We start from the raw sequence: 19,585 nt of genomic DNA, 5'->3' as shown, positions 1-19,585 counted from the left end.
CGGCGCTAAGTTAGCCGGCCAGGTGTGAATGGCTGGTTTGTTTGTTAATGAGCAGCAAGAGAGGGTTTTCTTTTTTCACTCCTTTAAAAAAAAACAAATCCTCTCTCTCTTCCTCATGCGCTCGCTCTCTTCCTTCTGTCTTTTTTAAACTCTCACTCTACCTACCTACCTCTCATCTATCGATCGATAGATAATGTCTCTGTCTGTCACACAGGGCTAGAGAGTGGTGGGGTGACCCTGAAGGATCCTGCATCAGAGCAGGACATCGAGAGCTCGGCCCCTGTGACGTTCAGGTGCAACATTGATGGACACCCACGGTGAGAAAAACAACTGCGGCCTTACGGTGTCCGCATGCTTCCCAGCCGAAATTGTTGGGATGAGTTCATGCATATTAAAACAGACAAATAGTACTAATTGCCGCTTTTTTCCTTTTTCAAGCAAACCTCTTTTTTTTTAAGGGAGTATTCTGGCGCCTTTACAAGGCCCCACGTTGCCTCGTGTGTCCCCACGTTGCCTCGTGTGTCCCCACGTTGCCTCGTGTGTCCCCACGTTGCCTCGTGTGTCCCCACGTTGCCTCGTGTGTCCCCACTGGACTTTCATTGTGTTATGTAGAACAATGCCCACTTGATTTAGTCAAAACTACAAAGTATCCATGATGAGTAAATATACTGGTCACCAATGAGGACTGATTTAACCACTATAGCGTTCATCAGTCTTGCCACTTGTTATGTGCCAACTCACTCATGCATATTACGTAGTCATGTCTTCCTCCCCCAGACCAACATGCCACTGGTACAGAGACGGCGTGCGCCTGCCGGAGAAGAGCCATCAGATCAACAACAAGGAGCGAACTCTGACCCTGCCCAGTGCCAGCCCAGACAACAATGGCCTCTACTATTGCTGTGCCAAAAATCCAGCCGGGCACGTGTGCAGCAATGCCAACTTCACCCTAAATATCATAGGTGTGTATATGGACAAACATTTAATAAAGAAGAGGTGAGGAGGGATTGCAGTTTTCCCCATAGTTTCATTGCAAAGCAACACCCAGCCCCACTGGCATCAACATAGAAGCCAATAGAATAGAAGCCAGAGCTGAAGAGAGCCCTTTGACATGTCTCTTTCCTTTCTTATGAACTGTATACCTCTTTCTCAGTCTCTTCATACCTCACACTATCACCCCTTACCCCCTGTATAGATAAGAGTTTCCCTCGTCCCGTGGTGGTTCCTGAGGACTTGGTGGTGATGAGGAACGAGGAGGCCCTCCTTAACTGCCTGTTCACTGCCGAGCCCCCTCCCACCCAAGAGTGGTACCACCAGGACGAGCTCATCACCAACAAGTCCCGGTAAGACTGGGTTGATATATACACATACATTACCAGCCAAAAGTTTGGACACACCAACTAATTGTCTTTATTTTTACTATTTTCTACAATGTAGAATAATAGTGAGGACATTGACTATGAAATAACACATGGAATCATGAAGTAACCAAAAAGTGTTAAACAAATCAAAATAGCCACCCGTGACCTTGATTACACCTTTGCACACGCTTGGCACTCTCTCAACCAGCTTCATGAGGTAGTCACCTGGAATGCAATTCAATTAACAGGTGTGCCTTGTTAATTTGTGGAATTTATTTCCTTAATGTGTTTGAGCCAATCAGTTGTGTTGTGACAAGGTAGGGGTGGTATACAGAAGATAGGCCTATTTGGTAAAAGACCAAGTCCATATTATGGCAAGAACCGCTCAAATAAGCTAAGAGAAACGACAGTCCATCATTTACTTTAAGACATGAAGAATATTTCAGGAACTTTTAATGTTTTTTCAAGTGCAGTTGCCAAACCCACAAAGCGCTATGATGAAACTGGCTCTCATGAGGACCTCCACAGGAGAGGAAGACCCAGAGTTACCTCTGCTGCAGATGATACATTCATTAGAGTTACCACCCTCAGAAATTGCAGCCCAAATAAATGCTTCAGAGTTCAAGTAACAGACACATCTCAACATCAACTGTTCAGAGGAGACTGCGTGAATCAGGCCTTCGTGGTCGAATTGCTGCAAAGAAACCACTACTAAAGGACACCAATAAGAAGAGACTTGCTTGTGCCAAGAAACATGAGCAATGGACATTATGGACCGGTGGAAAACTGTCCTTTGGTCTGATTTTTGGTTCCAACTGCTGTGTCTTTGTGAGACGCAGAGTAGGTGAATGGGGATGATCTCTGCATGTGTGGTTCTCACGTTGAAGCATGGAGGAGATGGTGTGGGAATGCTTTGCTGGTGACACTGTCAGTGATTTTATTTAGAATTCAAGGCACACTTAACCAGCATGGCTACCGCAGCATTCTGCAGCGATATGCCATCCCATCTGGTTTGCGCTTAGTGGGACTATAATTTGTTTTTCAACAGGACAATATCCCATCATACCTCCAAGCTGTGTAAGGGCTATTTGACCAAGAAGAAGAGTGCTGCATCAGATGACCTGGCCTCCACAATCACCTGACCTCAACCCAATTGGGATGGTTTGGGATGAGCTGGACCGCAGAGTGAAAGAAAAGCAGCCAACAAGTGCTCAGCATAGCTGGTTGAGTGTTGAAGCTAGTTGAGTGTGAAAAGTTGTCGTCAAGGCGGCTTGACGGTGGCTACTTTGAAGAATCTAAAATATTTTTGATTTAACACTTTTCTGGTTACTAAATGATTCCATGTGTTATTTCATAGTTTTGATGTTTTCGCTATTAATTAGTCGTCTCCTAGATGTGAATTACAGTTTGAAGAAGGTTCCACCATATACAGCCACTAAGGCTGTGTGTGCTTGTGCATGTTGTGTTAATTAATGTTTTGGATGCATGTCGACATTTTGAGGTGAATTCTGCAAACCGCTAATGTTTATTAGTATCTCTTCCAAGAGTCCTTTTAAAAATGTACAAATATACTGAAAATGCTAAATAAACAACTGGTCCTCTTTCCTGAGTTGGCCAACTTTCCAGAAAATATTCATAATGAAGTCTGTATTTTGTTGTGACCTTCTTTCTCTCCCTCCCTAGGTTGGTGATGTTGAACAATGGCTCCCTGCTCATCACCCAGGTGAAACCCAGAAACACTGGGCTCTACAAATGTGTGGCCAAAGGGCCCCGCGGACTCCCTGTCACTCTGGAGGCCACCGTGAACCTCGCAGGTAAGGGAGTGCACACAGGCATGCACAGTTTTGACACACTGCCTCAAGACATTTGTTTGAATCCTTCAGTTTATGTCTAACTTACTGAACCCTGTCACAGTTTAACTCCATTAATAAATGTTATCCCTCACTAATCTGCACGATCTTTAGCTTGATTGACACGGCAAGGTCAACAGTTCCACTCTACAGTTGAGTGGTGTACTGCATTGCCTTCATGATTAGGACACAAGATATTCATTTTCATGTTGTTTATTTCTGATGTCTTAGATTATCACTCCCTTCCCTTACAGAAATTGAGGAGATGGGCCCCAGCCAGAGCCAGGTCTTCTCGGCCAACTCCCTGGAGCGGGTATCCTGCCGCCCCCCTCGCGGCCACCCGGAACCCGATGTGTGGTGGGAGTGGGGCGGGGAACGCGTTCCCTCAGAGGGCAGGGTCTACCAGGACGGACTGGAGCTCGTCTTCAGCCCCACCCAGGGGGAAGACTCAGGATTGTATACCTGCGTGGGCCAGAACAAGGCCGGTACCAGGAGGCAGGAGCTGACTGTCACCGTGGCCAGTGAGTATAGACCTCAAGACTGACCAAGACCCTAAAGGCTTTTCATACTACTGAGCCGAGCCAAGCCAAGCCAAACCAAGCTGGTCTGGTTACACATCCACAATTGTTTCTGGAACCTTGATGAAAGCACAATGTGAAATGAAAATATCAGAACCAGCACAGTTTGGATCAGGTCAGTAAGATGGTGTGAAAAGGGGATTTGTGGTCAATACGGAAGTAAACTGTCTAAAATCGAAGCAGGGAGGTAGTATGTAAACTTGTCCAATAACAAAAAATGCTCATTTCTGTTTTGTAACATATTGCTACAGGGTGCCCTAATGATCATGACCCAGGTGTTTCACTGTTGAGGCGGGAGTTGGGACAAAACTCTGAAGGACTGTGGCTCTTCAGGAGTGTGGTGTTTGTTGTGACCTGCACCCGCTGAAATGTATTGGGTGTAGACACTACTTTTGAAGAGATGCTAAATGTGTGTATCCCCTAGCCCCTCCGGAGTGGGTGACAAAGCCAGAGGACAGCCAGCTGGAGGAGGGCCTCCCTGGGTACCTGCATTGCCACACCCGTGCCACGCCCCAGCCCGAGGTTACCTGGTACCGCAACTTCATCCCCATCACCACCGAGGTCAGTCCAGGTTCGAACTGTGCCCTGGTCATTCTGAAAAGAAGTGGGAATATACACTAAGAACTACTACACACAGAGTGTACAAAACATTAAGACCACCTGCTCGTTCCATGACATAGATGGACCAGATAAATCCAGGTGAAAGCTATGATCACGTATTGATGTCACTTGTTAAATTCAAGATGAAGGAGAAGAGACAGGTTAAAGAAGGACCTTTTTAAGCATCGAGACACATTGGGTATGTGTTCCATTCAGAGGGTAAATGGGTGAGACAATATTTAAAAGGACATCCAGCCAACTAGACACAACTGTGGGAAGCATAGGAGTCAACATAGGCCAGCATCCCCATGGAACACTTTTGACACCTTGTGGTCAACGCCCTGATGAATTGAGGCTGTTCTGAAGGAAATGGGGGTGCAACTCAACATGTCATGTTTTGTACACTCAATGTATATACTTATATTTACAAACGGTTCTGGACATTGTTAATGTGACATTCTCGCGTAATGTTACGCAAGGTTCAAGTTAAGAATCATTTAACAATAATCCATGTAATGAAATACATTTCTCAAATATGCCTCTGACGCTGCATTTTACATTTACTTTAAAGCCAATGTTTTTTGCTGTGCTGCAATAGATTAACTTTTTAATGCCCAGAACTGTAAATATGCATAAAGGTGCATTAACTGCAGTAACTTTCATTACCTTTTTAACCTATTGTTAACCCATTATCTTTTGACTGTAGGACATTCGCTTTAAGCTGTACCCCAATGGGACTCTGAGGATCAACAGTGTAGAGGTGTATGATAACCACTTGTACATGTGTCAGAGCCAGACGGAGGCCGGGAGGGTGGAGGGCCGGGCCCGGGTCTTCGTACTTGGTGAGTGTGCACATGCGTAGGTGTGAGTTTGTGAGAGAGACAGCATGCAGGTGTGTGGTAGTGTCATGATGTGTTCGTGGTGTGAGAGTGTGTACAAATAACTTTTGTGTGTGTGTCATGTTCTATGCGTGGGTGTCAGGGTTTCCATTTGCTGCTAATTGCCGGCTTTTGGCTTATTTTTTAAAAAATACATAAAATTCCCGAAAGCCGGCCAAAGTGTCCGGGGCTGCCCTGCTGAGGAGAGAGAGAGAGGAGCCTTAAGGCCTAGGCTACCGTTGATTACAAAGATTGAGGCCTTTTTCATTGAAGGGAAAGTTAGAGAGTAGTGAAAAGCCTATAAGGCAGGGCTCCAGACTGCGACCATTTAGTCTAATTTTGTCTGTACGAGTTAAAAAATGTATTGGTCGCATCGGTGCGAGCTGCACATTCATTCACCTCACTCAAAATAGTGAAGTGCATTATTCTCATGATTCCTGTAATGAAAGTGTCTGCCGACTTGCCCCTGTACTGGTTTCGCTGGAGCCTGCTGCTGTGTCGTGAGAGCCACACTTTCATTTCCTGGGGGAAGTGTTCTGATTTGTATAACATTTTAAAAACCAATTGCAGGTAAAACACAGCTATCCTGTTGTCACCGGTGGTGTGAGGATGTTCTCATCTTTTCTGTAGATATACTTTTTATTTCTTAACTTTCAATTTTGAGCTCAGTAGCAACTATTTTACAAACAAGATATTTGATATAGCTTTGAGAAACGGAGCATGCGAGCTGCGCATTGGCCATTGCGAGTGCATAGGCCTCAATGAGCGGTAGGTTACGACTGGGGACACTAAATGTACTGTTAGACTAATACATGGCTACTAGCAGTGGGTATTCAATTTAGAGCTAGGGATCTAGGTCATGTGTTTTGAGTTTCCACTTACTCAGGTGGTGAATTAGCCCATGATATTAGATCACATAAAGATGCAGGCAAAGTCATCTGTATTGACATTTGTTGGCTAAATTAGGTCTGATCTGTCTTTTAATTGTGTGCTCTGTATTTAGTTTAAGATGTGTTTTAAGTAGGCCTGTTGTAAAATAAGTATCATTAGCCTGTTGTTGTCTATTGTCCAGGTAAAGGAAGGCACTAGACTTTCTTGGTAATTGCTGCAATGTAGCTTGTTCAACTTTTTTTGAAGGTTTAAAACCAGTTCACAAGTGTTTTTGTTCCATTATGTTGAGACATTTTCTTTTACTTACTTTTGATATGACCCTGATAACATTTAGAAGCTTTTGTGACGGTTTGGGGTGGTGTAGCCTATTATACTGCAGGCCTATGATATGAAGGCAGTGTGCCCCGGCGCTCCAACTGACTCTGTCAGTTGAACTTGTGAGGTAGAATGTTTTAGGCCTCCCAGAGTTACTCCTATAATCTTACAATACAACGCCTTTCTTTATAGAAAAATATTCTGATAAAAAATGTATGAATTATGCCCCTTCTGAACACATATCTGTATAGCAGACATTCGCCTATCTGACATGTATAAAGAAATTCAGTTTCGCATATGCTACACATCGAAACACAAGGAATAAATAGTGTTTTGTAATTAGTTATAGGCTGTTTTTAAGGACATGTAAATGTCTCTCTTGGCCAATATCGCTGATTTATTGATGGTGCTGGAAGACCTAATGGGTTACGCGCCATAACGCAAATGGATGACCGGTAAATGTATCAAATGTCCGATAAACGTAAGTCTTCCTGGTCACTTGACCGTTTCCTGACGGAAACCCTAGGGGGTGTGTGTGTGTCTTTGTCTGTGTGTGTGTGTGTCTGTCTGTGCTCGGTCTCCAACACGTTTGTCTCCTTCCTCCAGAGAAGCTGAAGTTCACCCCCACCCCCCAGCCCTCCCAGTGTCTGGAGTTGGACAAGGAGAGCACTGTGCAGTGCTCTGCCAAGGGCCGCGAGACCCCCACCATTCAGTGGACCAAAGCAGGTGGGTGATCGCGGACCTCCTTGCCTGCCTTTGTACATGTGTGTGTCTAAGTCCTGTGTTGCTCAATCCAATTCAAAATCAACTTGTAGCTCCTACCCCTTGTACCTTTACACTTCTAGTTGATCTCAAAGGATAGTATGGGTGTAAGCAATATGGTAATAACTGCCAAGCTTATTGGCTCAGTCCGATTTTCTGCCATATTTCCTACCCCCACTGTTTCTACCAAGCTTATTGGAATAGTTCGATTTTCGGAACAGATTTTTTTTTTTTTTTACACCTATAGTTTAATTGTAGATGTAAATGTGTTTTCTAAATGGGTTTTGTCTATAATCTGAGAGCTGTGCTCCACTTGTAGGGCAATAAACGTGAATCTGAATCTCTAATATTCCCCCCTGCAGATGGCAGTGAGCTGCCGGAGCATGTAGTCCAGACCGGCGGCGTGCTCCACTTCGCAAAGGTGACGAGGGACGACGCGGGCAACTACACCTGCCTGGCATCCAACAGCCCGCAGGGCCAGATCACAGCCGCCGTGCAGCTCACCGTAGCAGGTATCCCTCCACTAACACTAGTGGCACCAATGCAGGTCACAGACACACCACAAAGCTGCCACCTATACAACCAGACACCACACAAACCAAGGGTCCTCTGGATGTCGTCATCTACTTTTAACCAGAGATTGATTTCTACCTGTGAAAAATGTATATGTATGCTCCAGCCAACCTGTGACAGTAATTAAGTTGAAGGGTTAAGTTTAGAAACAAAAATGGCAGTAATCAAGATGGCAGAACTAAGTTGTGCACAGCTAATGTAGACAATCCCCAAATGTTTCTAGTTTTTTTAACCAATCATTTCATCAACTGTGCTAATGCCACCATCACCAAAGCTGTCTCCAGACTCCAACACAACTAAATCCATCTTAACCAACACTTCTCTTTCACTATTTATTTCCTTCTCCTCTCTCTCTCCCAGTGTATATAACATTTAATATGGAGCCGGAGCACACCACTGTTTACCAGGGCCACACAGCCATTCTGCACTGCCAGGCAACCGGCGACCCCCAGCCCTTTATCCAGTGGAAGAAGAAAGACAAGTTCCTGGAGCCTCGCAAGAGCAGGTAGAGAACCACAACTGTCTGTTTTGTTAAGGCCCAAAGTCATTTTGTAGTATTTGGTTTCTAATTTGTGGGTTTTTCGTTCTGAACACCGTGCTAAATGGAATGTTTGGATAGTGTGTTTTGCTAGTGACCTCTTCCCTACCATGATAAGAACCCATCTAGCCTTTGCCATATTGCCATAAGCCAGTCCCAATTCCCTTCCTATGCCTTCCCTCAGGTCGGACATTTCATTATTTGCAGTTCTATAAGGTAAATGCAATATGTTGGAAGCTCCTTATACCCCGAGACCCCTCAGGTCAAGGGGAAGGGAGTGAAATAGGACTGGAGTAAAGTAGGGAAAGGAATTGACTGCAGCCACGGCCTCACCCCTGTCCCCTCTGCTGTTTTTCTCTCCAGGTTTCAGAAGATGCCCAACGGCTCTCTGGTCATCCACGACGTGAGTGTGGAGGACACGGGAAGCTTCACATGCATCGCTGGCAACAGCTGCAATATCGGCCACACATCGGCAGAGCTCTATGTCGTAGGTAAGACACCAGGAGATAAACTGATAAACTTTGTGTGCCTGCTGCAGCTGTCTACAGTATTTTTGTGGTTGTGGTAGGTGGAGGAAATCAAATGGAGCACCAAACTAAATACCTCTTGGTGCTTCAATGTGTAATTACACTAACCGGGTCAAGACAAATGAAACATTACGACACTGCAATGTCTTATTTAGGATGTACAAAGGATGTACAAAGGATGTAATTGAGTGGCGCCGTCTTGAAGTGTCCACTTGACATCTGAGGCTGAGATGGTGATTCAATAGACTCCAATAGGCTTTAATTCAATAGAGAAGCACATCACCTGACCCTTTCGTGTGTGTGTCTGCGTGCCGACAGAGAAGCCCGTGCACCACTCGTTGGAGGAGGACGAAAAGGCGCCCTACAAGATGATCCAGACAATCGGCCTATCGGTGGGCGCTGCCGTGGCCTACATCATCATCGTCCTGGGCCTGATGTTCTACTGCAAGAAGAGACGCAACGCCAAGAGACTAAAGGGCCCAGAGGGAGAGGAGGCCGAGACGGAGCACCTCAACGGTCAGCGTTCACAGTCGATTCCATTCAGTTGAATTCAGTAGTGTCTGGTTTTCCTGGTAGTGTGAGGAGAATTGAGTTGAACTTTATTGAAAACATTACAAATATGTATAGTTGTTGTACTGCATGTACATGTATTACTAGTGACGGCCACCGATATGCAAAGTCAATATTCGTTATCAGTTGCAATTATTTTTATACGATATCAATAAATGGCGTCAAAAAAAATGTTAACACCACAACTGTGTGTTAGCCTCTGGAGTTAGTCTCCAAAACGGAACTGTTTCAAGTGATACTTCATTTCCATGGCTGTGTTGCTTTAACATTTCTGTACCTAGAAATAAGAAGAGTATTTACAAGCAATCAGAATGTTTAGTTACTGGTATTGAAGGATGCCATTTTGTCCTGGCACTACAGGGGGCACGGTGCAGACCAACGGGCAGGCCACCGCTGAGATCCAGGAGGAGGTGGCACTGACCAACATGGGCACCACAGCCAGCAGCGCCAATAACAAGCGCCACAGCAGCCACGACAAAGGGCCCTACCCCCGCACCAACTTGACCACCATCACCACTCTGGGTATGGAGCAATGCATGTGCGCACAGTCATTGTAAATAAGAATTTGGAAAAGTTGTCATTGTAACTAAGAATTGGTTCTTATTTGACTTACCTGTATAAATAAAAGGCTATATAAAATCCTACTGATTTCCTTCTAAACAGGGAAAGGTGAGTTTGGCGAGGTGTTCCTGGCCAAAGCCAAGGGCATCATGTCGGCAGGAGGAAGAGGCAGTGAAGATGAGGAGGAGACAGTGGTGCTGGTGAAGAGTCTGCAGACGCGGGACGAGACCCTGCAGCTGGAGTTCCGCCGCGAGATCGAGATGTTCGGCAAGCTGGGCCACCCCAACCTGGTGCGCCTACTGGGCATGTGCAGAGAAGCCGAGCCCCACTACCTCATACTGGAGTACGCTGAATTGGTAAGGATGGAGCTACTTGCGTACGCTCCAGGGTGAAGTTTCTCCTAGGTACAGATCTAGGAACAGTTTCCCCTCCCCCAAACCTTAACCATTAGTAGGGGAAATGCTAAACTGACCCAAGATCAGTGTCTACGGGCAACTTCACCCTACTCTCTACAAACACACACACTTTATGTATTCTACATGGCAGTCAATTGTATCATTGAAATATATGTGTATTAAGATAAAATGCATTGATAAAATACAGATTTAAAATATGAGCTACATACGCACACACTGACCCCAGTGCAGTAAAAAACGTGTGTGGGTGTCCCTTTCTTAAATCATCCATGATTTAGCATCGATCCCAGACCTGTGTATATGTTCCTAGGGGGACCTGAAGCAATACCTCAAGATGTCCAAGAACAAGGAGGAGAAACCCAAGTCCCATCACCTCAGCACCAAGCAGAAGGTCAGTTTACACACACGCCTACTCAAAAGAACGCATACATTAGCATCTTAAACAGGTCGTGGCTTCAGTGCAGTAGGCCAGGATTTGGTAGCTGGTGCTTGCAGTAAGTATCTCCTGTTGCATCATGCCACTGGCTTTCACTGCCTGTTGGACTCAGAAGGAGAAACAGATTAACCATAAGATGTGATTTAAAAAGCCATTAAAATGCTTAAACACACACACAAACTCACTCACTTGAAGACACACATACGCTTGAAAACACAGTGATTTAATGCTTTCTATGTCCCACTCTCTCTCCCTCAGGTGGGAGTGTGTCTGCAGGTTGCCCGGGGGATGGAGCATCTATCCAATCAGCGCTTCGTCCACAAGGACCTAGCCACCCGCAACTGTCTGATCAGTGCCAAGAGACAGGTCAAGGTGTCTGCACTGGGGCTCAGCAAGGATGTCTACAACGAGTAAGATTACATTGAATTAAATCTTGATTTAACCAGGAAAGATCCCTTGCGGTTGAAAACCACATTTAAGGTTTTGATTCATTTTGATGAATCCAGTCATAGAATAATTGTATTGATAATTTAGGTTTCCCAAAGCAAGTCTCCATTTAAAGAGACCTGTGATATGTAAAGTGATGACGTATGACAGACTAAATTAACTGTGGCGCCACCCAATGAGCAAAGATCACCCTCTCCTCCTCCTCTTCCCCTCCAGTGAGTACTATCACTACCGGCAGGCGTGGATCCCTCTGCGCTGGCTGCCCAGCGAGGCCGTGTTTGAGGACGACTACTCCACCAAGACGGATGTGTGGTCTTTCGGCGTGCTCATGTGGGAGGTGTTTAGCCTGGGGGAGCTGCCGCACGCTGCGCTCGACCACGACAAGGTCCTCGAAGGTGAGGGCAGTCTAACTGGATCTTGGAAATGTTATTGAAGGATGCTGCTTCACCCCAGATGGGGGTAGAAGGTAGAAGAGCACTATTCCAGGGTCACATATTTTGTCATCCTCCAAATGGGTTACTTTATCCTTTGCCTGCTCATAGTTGTTTAAAACCACACAATATGTCACTAAAATCCCATCTATTCTTTTAGTACAAAACATAGTTTTCACATGTTGACATTGCAGTGATGTTTATTGCGCTCTCCTGTTTGGTCCTTTCAGAGTATTGGTCATGAGTGAAAGGATAGTGAGATATAAATGTTATTTTGTTTCCCATCTATTTGAGTTTCACTCTAACCCCCACACGTTCTTTCCCTCTATCTTTATTTCTCTATCCCTCCATCTTTCCCTGCATCTCGCTCACTCTCACCCCCATGTATGTCGTTCTCTCACGTCTTTCCCTCTACCAGAGCTGAGGGAGGGCCGGGGGAAGCTGCCCCTGCCCCAGGGCTGTCCTTCTCGGGTGTACAAGCTGATGACTCGCTGCTGGGCCTCCAGCCCCAAGGACCGTGCCTGCTTTAGTGACATCGTCTCTGCCCTCAGCGAACTGCCCTCCGAGAGCAAGGTGTAACACACACGGCCCAGGTGCACAGTTTGTGTGTCAGGGTATGAATGTGTTATCAATGGGGGGAGGTGACGTGTGTGTGTGTGTGTGTGTGTGTGTGTGTGTGTGTGTGTGTGAGAGAGCGGTCGTGTACAAATGTGTACGTGAGGTACGTATACACGTTGTTGTTGTGCATGCATGTATTGGCCTTTTGAGTTTGTGTCTAGCACTACTCTGCCTGGTTGGCCTTTAGTTAGCGTCTACAAGAGCAGAACGAGACTCTTAACAACTACAAAATTTGGTTGCAAATGAGGACCCAGCCGAGAAGAGATCAACATCCAATGAGCTTCTTCTCTATGGATTAAAATTACTATTTTTTACAATGAGGACTTATATTCTGCCTTAGCAGGTCAAATGCTGTCTATAACATTTTAATCTAGAAACTAATGACAGTTAACGTTGGCACGGTTTTCACCCCAATTGAATCTTTTCTGTTACTCATGTTTGCAAATGGACAAGACAAAAGGGACATTTTCTTCCCAGAGCCAAACGGGACATGAAGGTACAACCTCTTCGGGAGTAAAAATCGAATGTCTCTCACCCTGTTAGATATGATCAAAACGAGGTAAAGGGCCAGCGGTGGCATTATTGAACTTGTGGAGTTTAGCTGGAGTGTGGATGGAATCACCGCTCACAACCCTAGTTTTCCTTGCCTTGAAGGTAAATCTTTGGTTGGTTTTAAAGTATAGTCGTGGTAGTATATGGACCCTGAATTAGCTTCAACATGCTGTTTTGGAGTTAAGGTAACTGATCTAAGTTGGAGCATTATAGGCTAGCTATTTTATAAAGGCCATCCTGTCATGAACAGTTTTGTACTCCTATCAAAGATGTCTGAATGTTACTGCTCCATTTGCCCATCAATCATCCAATCCTATCACGACCAGAGCTTTTCCAATCAGTGGGAGAAACCTTTCTTCGTAGACATTCGTCTAAAAGTGCTTTGTATACATGCTTAAAACATGCACTGATCACAACTATAAATGTTTGTTTTCTAGAAGGATTGTTTCGGAGACCTGTTAACTTATTTTAAAGGTCCTGTTTTGTATTTTTTCACTGTATAGAAAGGTACTAAGCTTCTTTGATATCATTTTTTTTATGTGCGAGGCATTTTATGATGTGTAATAGTTTGTCCATTTTTTTTTTGCCCCAAAAAATTGAATTAAGGTTCTCCTGAATTGAAAAAAATGCCTGGCAAATGAAGGACTTTGCATCAGATTGCTGTCTTGCTATTGTTTTTATATTTACTTTCTTGCTTTTGTTTTAATATTTACTTTTTTACTTGAACATTTTTATACATTGCAGTTTTCTATTTTAAGTATGTTTATACAAACGCATATTAGCCATGGCATATACATGGCGCTGGTCCAATAAAATGTTGTAAATGTACCTTTTTTGTTTGTACGCCGTTTGGTAAATACTGTGCATACAACATTAACAAATATAAGATCTCATTGGTAACTTGTAGAGTTTAGCTTGAGTAAGAGTACACCTTAAATATCTATTTCAACAGTTTAACAAAAAATAACCCTCTGCAATGATATTCAAGCTTTGTCCACATCTGATATTTATCCAAAGTTAATATCAGTATCAAACTCAAAGTCAATTTTGTTTGTTTTGAGGGTCAGTCCGGCTTTCAGAGCGATGGAGGATGAAGATCTGTGAATCCTAAATCCAGCATAGTGTGGCTCCGTGAACGTGATGTGGAATGCATAAGGAGGGACACTTGACCCACGTACTGAATCGATTAGGTAGAATCACAGGTCGTCTCTGGGCCAGTCCAGATAAACCCCAAACCGCCTTGACTGATAAGCGCAGGCCAGCTCCACCATTTCAAATTTAAGTAACCAGGTAGAAATCTCAGGAGGAAGGATGGAACTTGATCCCCCAGGCTTTGCATTTTGCTCCATGTACTCCCTCCCTTACTCCTTCCCCTTCTGTTTGGACATCACCCCCACTGATATGGCTCTGGGTTTCTTTCCTCCAGTCCACTCTGCGTCCCAGTAGCAGCGAGATATGAATCCGTAGGGATTCTGGGGTTCAACGGCATATGTCGGCTTCCTGGGTCATTCTCCTGGTTTCCCCTGTCCTACAGTGTCAGCCGACAGATCCAAGGGACACAGAATTCTCTATCAAACTGCTAATATAATTTGTGACAGATAATCCCTATGATCTGTAAATAATACATAATATAACCATGCGGTGAAAATTATGCTAATTCAAATAAGTTTTCCCCAGCTACAATTTCTTGTAGTTCTGCCAGAACTCACATTTCATAAGCCCTGGTTTGTTTCGACACACTCAAATGGTCCACAAGGTGGAAAAATGTTGATCATTCGAGTTGCGCAATTCTCCACAATGGTTCTAGCTTCCAGATGGCAGGAAATACCAAATTGAGGACTAATGACGTGCGCGCATCGATGTGGCCTGAAGAAGAATTGTTTTGATGTTGAACGGTCAGATAGCTGGCAACAATCGTAGGTGGCTCATTCAGCTCGTATCTTATTGATACACTACATGGCCAAAAGTATGTGAACAACCCTTCAAATTAGTGTATTTGGTTATTTCAGCCACACCTGTTGCTGACTAGGTGTATAAAATCAAGCACACAGCCATGCAATCGCCATAGAATAATATTGGTAGTAGAATGGCCCGTACTGAAGAGCTCAGTGACTTTCAACATGTTATTGAGGAGTGGTAGGCCACATAAGCTCAAAACGGGACTGCCGAGTGCTGAAGCGTGTAAAAATGTCCCAGAGTTCCAAACTGCCTCTGGAAGCAATGTCAGCACCAGAACAGTTTGTGGGGATCTTCTTGAGATGGGTTTCCATGGCCGAGCAGCCGCACAAGAGACTTACAGAAATGTCATACACGATGGATAATTAGCTTCCATACAGAAAATACACTAACCTTCACACATCAAGATGTCAGGTGGGTGTGGGGACAGAGGCGGCAGGGGTTCAAACTGTAGAACCCAGTTCCTACATTTTATCTCTGGGATTACTGAATTACTGAATGTACGTACATTGTTTACCTTTAGAGGTCAATGTGTCAAACCAGTTGCTGTGCTAAAAGTGTTTTGTTGTTGTGCACTCAAACAATAGCATGGAATGTTTTTTCACTATAATAGCTACTTAAATTGGACAGTGCAGTTAACAATCATTTAAGCTTTCTGCACATAAGACATGTCTATGTCCTGGAAAGTTGGATGTTACTTACGTCATTCTAGTCACATTAGCGCACGTTAGCAACAACCATCCTGCTTTATGGACACCGATCCCGTAGAGGTTAATCTGATCCTTGATATGCCTCAAGTGGATGGATTATCTTGGCAAAGGAAAAATGTTCACTAAAAGGGATAAACATTTGTGTACCAAATTTCAGAGAAATAAGCTTTTTGTGCGTATGGAACATTTCTTGGATCTTATTTCAGTTCATGAAACATGGGACCAACACTTTACATGTTTTTATATTTTTGTTCAGTGTATTATCGTTGACTGCAAAAATAACTAATCAAATAACCAATTATTTAGTTTGTTTTCTTCTGAACTTTCTGAATCAAATTTTTGACATTCTGAATCTGCCTGTAATTGCCAAAGTTTCAAATAGGCGTAGCTTGTGCATCACTATCCCTAGCTATCAATAGCTAACAGGGAAGAAATCAGAGGGCGGGCACGGAGGTGAGTATGTTTAGTCACCTCTCCAGTTCTGGCATGCAAGGATGCTGTTTATTCAAAGCTGTGCCCTGTGGCACTGGATCTTGTTTCTGCCCCTGCCTCCCAAATGTTTGTGGAGTGAATATTCTTGGTCTGTGGACAACTCATCAGGCTTGAGAAACTGAACGACCACCTCTTCGTGAGTCTTGTAGATAAACCAGAAAATCTTGTATGGTTGAACAGAAACAGATGTTTTTACAAACCCTGTTTGAAGGGGTTAGTCAATGATACATGTTTATTACATAAACATAACATGACTTCATTTGTTTTTCCCCTCTTTGTCAGGTAAAGGTACTTGATTCTTCCATCTACTACTAAAGTTAAAAAAAAACATTGGATTGTTATAAAATGGGAACGAGAGTTTCCTTCCATATTTCTTGCATCAGTTTAGGCACTTATCCTTTTAAATCCAAGTCACATTAGGATTGATTTATAATTTAAACCTAACCTACTGTTTGTCCTGGCAATGGAGTTGTATGGAGTCCTCTAGTGGCCAAAAGCCTGTGTTTAGCATGGGCAGCGCCATTGAGTACTTTACCATTTTGATCTTGTCAATGGGGTGGGACTTCCAACTGATCCCTCCTGATGTCTCGGTTGGCATGACCTGATGACCCAGTGGAGTCATGACAGCTGGGTCATCAGAAGGGATCAGCCAATGAATTTTACTGGTGAAGAAGAAAATAGACCATTTTAAGATAGAGATGGCCTCAATGGCACTGCCCACGCACACAGATGGTCTGTCTATCCAAGTATATGGTCCTGGCCCATCACCTTATGTATTACTGCCCCCAGTGGCAAGAAGTGCCCCTAGCGTCCCACGCATAAGCTACTTTCTGTCCCTAACTAAGTAATGAAACGAAATATAAATGTGTTTCAAAATAAAAAATTAAATCGGGTGTGAAAACTGAATTTCAAATAATATAAAAAATAATATTAAATCACAAAACAACCATAAAGGCTGAACAGTGGACTGTTTTGGGAAACATGTTGGTCAGTACAAACTGTCATGCAATGTAGCAAACATTGAACTGAACTAAACGCACCCCTGGCCACACCCACCAAACGGGAGCAAACATACCTCAAAAGCTGTTGAAGAACAGTGTGCACTGTTTTGGGGAAGCATGTCATTCAGTTCATTGGACCGAACTGGGCTGTATTCACTAGGAATTAAACGTTTCGTCGTAAAACATTTTAAATTTGCAACTTCTCTAGGATTTGGACTAATTATTACGCCACTGAACTCTCACCCCAGGTTATGTTTATGTAGCCACATGGTTATTTGGAGAAGCCTACTGGCTAAATCTGAAATTAGCCTCTGTCTCTGGCAAAGAGATGTCGTGCAGGGGATTTACACAGATTGCCAGTTGACAAATTTAAAAAGTGGAGAAAATGGGTCTCTGAGTCAAGCTTTCAATGTAGTAAAATTAATCTCAGGAAGAATCTCAATTGCACACTCCTTGTGTCCTCTCCTCCTTCTCAAAACCCATTGGTGGCAAAAGCCAGAGGTCCCTCCCCACTGACCTCCTCTAATGGGTTTTGAGAAGGTTGCGCTCAAATATATTGGGATAATCTCAATTGCATACTCCTCGCATCCTCTTAAAACCCATTGGTAAATTGCAGGTACCTACCATTGGGGTTGGGTAGGTTACTTTCTAAATGTAATTCCTTAGTTACTAGTTACCTGTCAAATTGTAATCAGTAACGTAACTTGGATTACCCAAACTCAGTAACGTAATCTGATTACATTCAGGTACTTAGATTAATTTTCCCTTAAGAGGCATTAGAAGAAGCCAAATGTATGTTACCAATTGAACATCTATTGCAGGATAAATCAATGTTAAAGTTTACATAGCTGGCCATGTATGGATGTTAAATTACATTATGGGTTGGTTATGTAGGCTTGCTCTAACCCATCTCGTTCTACTACATCCAAGAATACGATTAAATAATCTTTACATTAGTATATAGAATTTAAAAGTCAGATGGATGTAGCAACCACAGACGTAAAAAAAAGGGGCAATAAATTGTGTTTGAGCATGTCTATTATGCCTGTGGATTTTATTTTATCAGAATTAATTAGATTGAGCAATAAAAGCCCCACTTTTATTAAATAGGCTGGGATCTGCACTATGCAGCTGTTGCAAAAGCGCATTCAAAAACAATGATTGATAGGCAGTTTAAACTTTTAGAACTCAACCATTGGTTTAAAATACACACTTAGATTTGTGAACAACCCAAACCTGCTGCGCGCGTGCGCCATCGTGCATAAATGTATCTTGTCCCCACACCAAACGTGATCACGACACGCAGGTGAAAATATCAAAACAAACTCAACCAATTATATTAATTTGGGGACATGTCGAAAAGCATTAAACATTCATGGCAATTCGGATGCCGACAACAGTCGCACCATTGAAAGACATAGCTTGGACTAGCCTACAAAAGCCTTTTCCTGCTCTTTTCCCATGATCCATCAAACACACCGTTTGATAGTCATCATAGTGGTCAGACTCGCTCAGGTGGAACAAATTTAAACTTGCACTTTTTTTTCAATCACGATTTGAATGTCATTGAGAACAAGTGTCAACAAAAAATGTTTCGTAAACATTCTTTCTGAATTTAAAAGTAATCTAGTTTTTAAAAAGTATCTAATTACAATATTTCTACTGGTAACGTAACGGATTATAGTTACCGTTTTAAGTAATTCCTTACATGTAACGTTAATGTAATCCGTTACTCCCCAACCCTGCCTACACTAACCTACAGTGTAAAACATTGCCATTCAAACAGTGTTGAAAAGAGAACGGAACATTCTGCTCCATTGTAAACTGTGCCAAAATATTTGAGCGCAACTAAGCGCATTTCATTACCTTGTAAATTACACACAGGACCTGAAATCAAATCTTATTTGTCACATGCTTCTGAAACAACAGGTGTAGACTAACAGTGAAATGCTTACTTACAGGTCCTTCACAATGCAGAGGAAATAATAAGAAAACAATGAGTAACGTAGCCTATGTACACGGGGTACCAGAAATGTAGCAAAACACAGGATGGTGACATTGGCGGAAAGGGAATAGAGGATACCTAGTCAGTTGTACAAATGAATGCATATGGATTCAGTCTCAGGGTTGTTAGGGTACAGCATAAAGGCACATTTCCATTATCAATGCAGTTACCGAAATATGAACGCTAGATGGCAACATTGGCATGTTTAACTAGTTTTTGACATTGTAAGTAAGACGATAGTCCTAGGTATGGCTTTTTAGTTCTGCTATTACTAAACTAGGTTATAATATTACTTGTATTTTTAATGTATGTATACGAAGTCCATGCATTTTGACCAGGAATCAATGACCAATTTGCTTATAAATTATGGTATGCTTTACAAATAGGGTACTTAGAATGTTTAGGAAGGTCATTTAAATCGAGATGATATTCCACCCAATAATGATGATTATGATGCTTTCCAAAAGGTTCGCACATGCAGGCAGATCATTGGCAGCATAGGTCAACAATCAAGAAC

At 43.3% G+C, this 19,585-nt stretch overlaps 1 protein-coding gene across 1 annotated transcript in view; it reads left to right on the top strand.

The window, feature by feature from the left end:
- The window catches only part of LOC118389121 (inactive tyrosine-protein kinase 7-like), a 35,252-nt gene extending 21,520 nt beyond the window's left edge, over positions 1-13,732 (top strand). Inside the window, exons 3-20 of the mRNA XM_035778897.2 lie at positions 215-317; positions 778-962; positions 1,196-1,343; positions 3,045-3,175; positions 3,466-3,732; positions 4,214-4,350; positions 5,096-5,231; positions 7,080-7,199; positions 7,598-7,747; positions 8,169-8,313; positions 8,710-8,837; positions 9,192-9,389; positions 9,804-9,965; positions 10,107-10,360; positions 10,731-10,811; positions 11,115-11,266; positions 11,520-11,698; positions 12,153-13,732. Coding sequence (XP_035634790.1) covers positions 215-317; positions 778-962; positions 1,196-1,343; positions 3,045-3,175; positions 3,466-3,732; positions 4,214-4,350; positions 5,096-5,231; positions 7,080-7,199; positions 7,598-7,747; positions 8,169-8,313; positions 8,710-8,837; positions 9,192-9,389; positions 9,804-9,965; positions 10,107-10,360; positions 10,731-10,811; positions 11,115-11,266; positions 11,520-11,698; positions 12,153-12,313 — 2,837 coding nt within the window. The 3' untranslated portion in view covers positions 12,314-13,732. The remainder of the gene's footprint in view (positions 1-214; positions 318-777; positions 963-1,195; positions 1,344-3,044; positions 3,176-3,465; positions 3,733-4,213; positions 4,351-5,095; positions 5,232-7,079; positions 7,200-7,597; positions 7,748-8,168; positions 8,314-8,709; positions 8,838-9,191; positions 9,390-9,803; positions 9,966-10,106; positions 10,361-10,730; positions 10,812-11,114; positions 11,267-11,519; positions 11,699-12,152) is intronic.
- Positions 13,733-19,585: the final 5,853 nt, after the last annotated feature.

Source organism: Oncorhynchus keta, chromosome 10 (assembly GCF_023373465.1).
Source record: "Oncorhynchus keta strain PuntledgeMale-10-30-2019 chromosome 10, Oket_V2, whole genome shotgun sequence".
NCBI classification, from domain to species: Eukaryota; Metazoa; Chordata; class Actinopteri; order Salmoniformes; family Salmonidae; genus Oncorhynchus; species Oncorhynchus keta.
The sequence above is the reverse complement of the archived record's forward strand: the minus strand, read 5'-3'. Positions and strand labels throughout refer to the sequence as shown.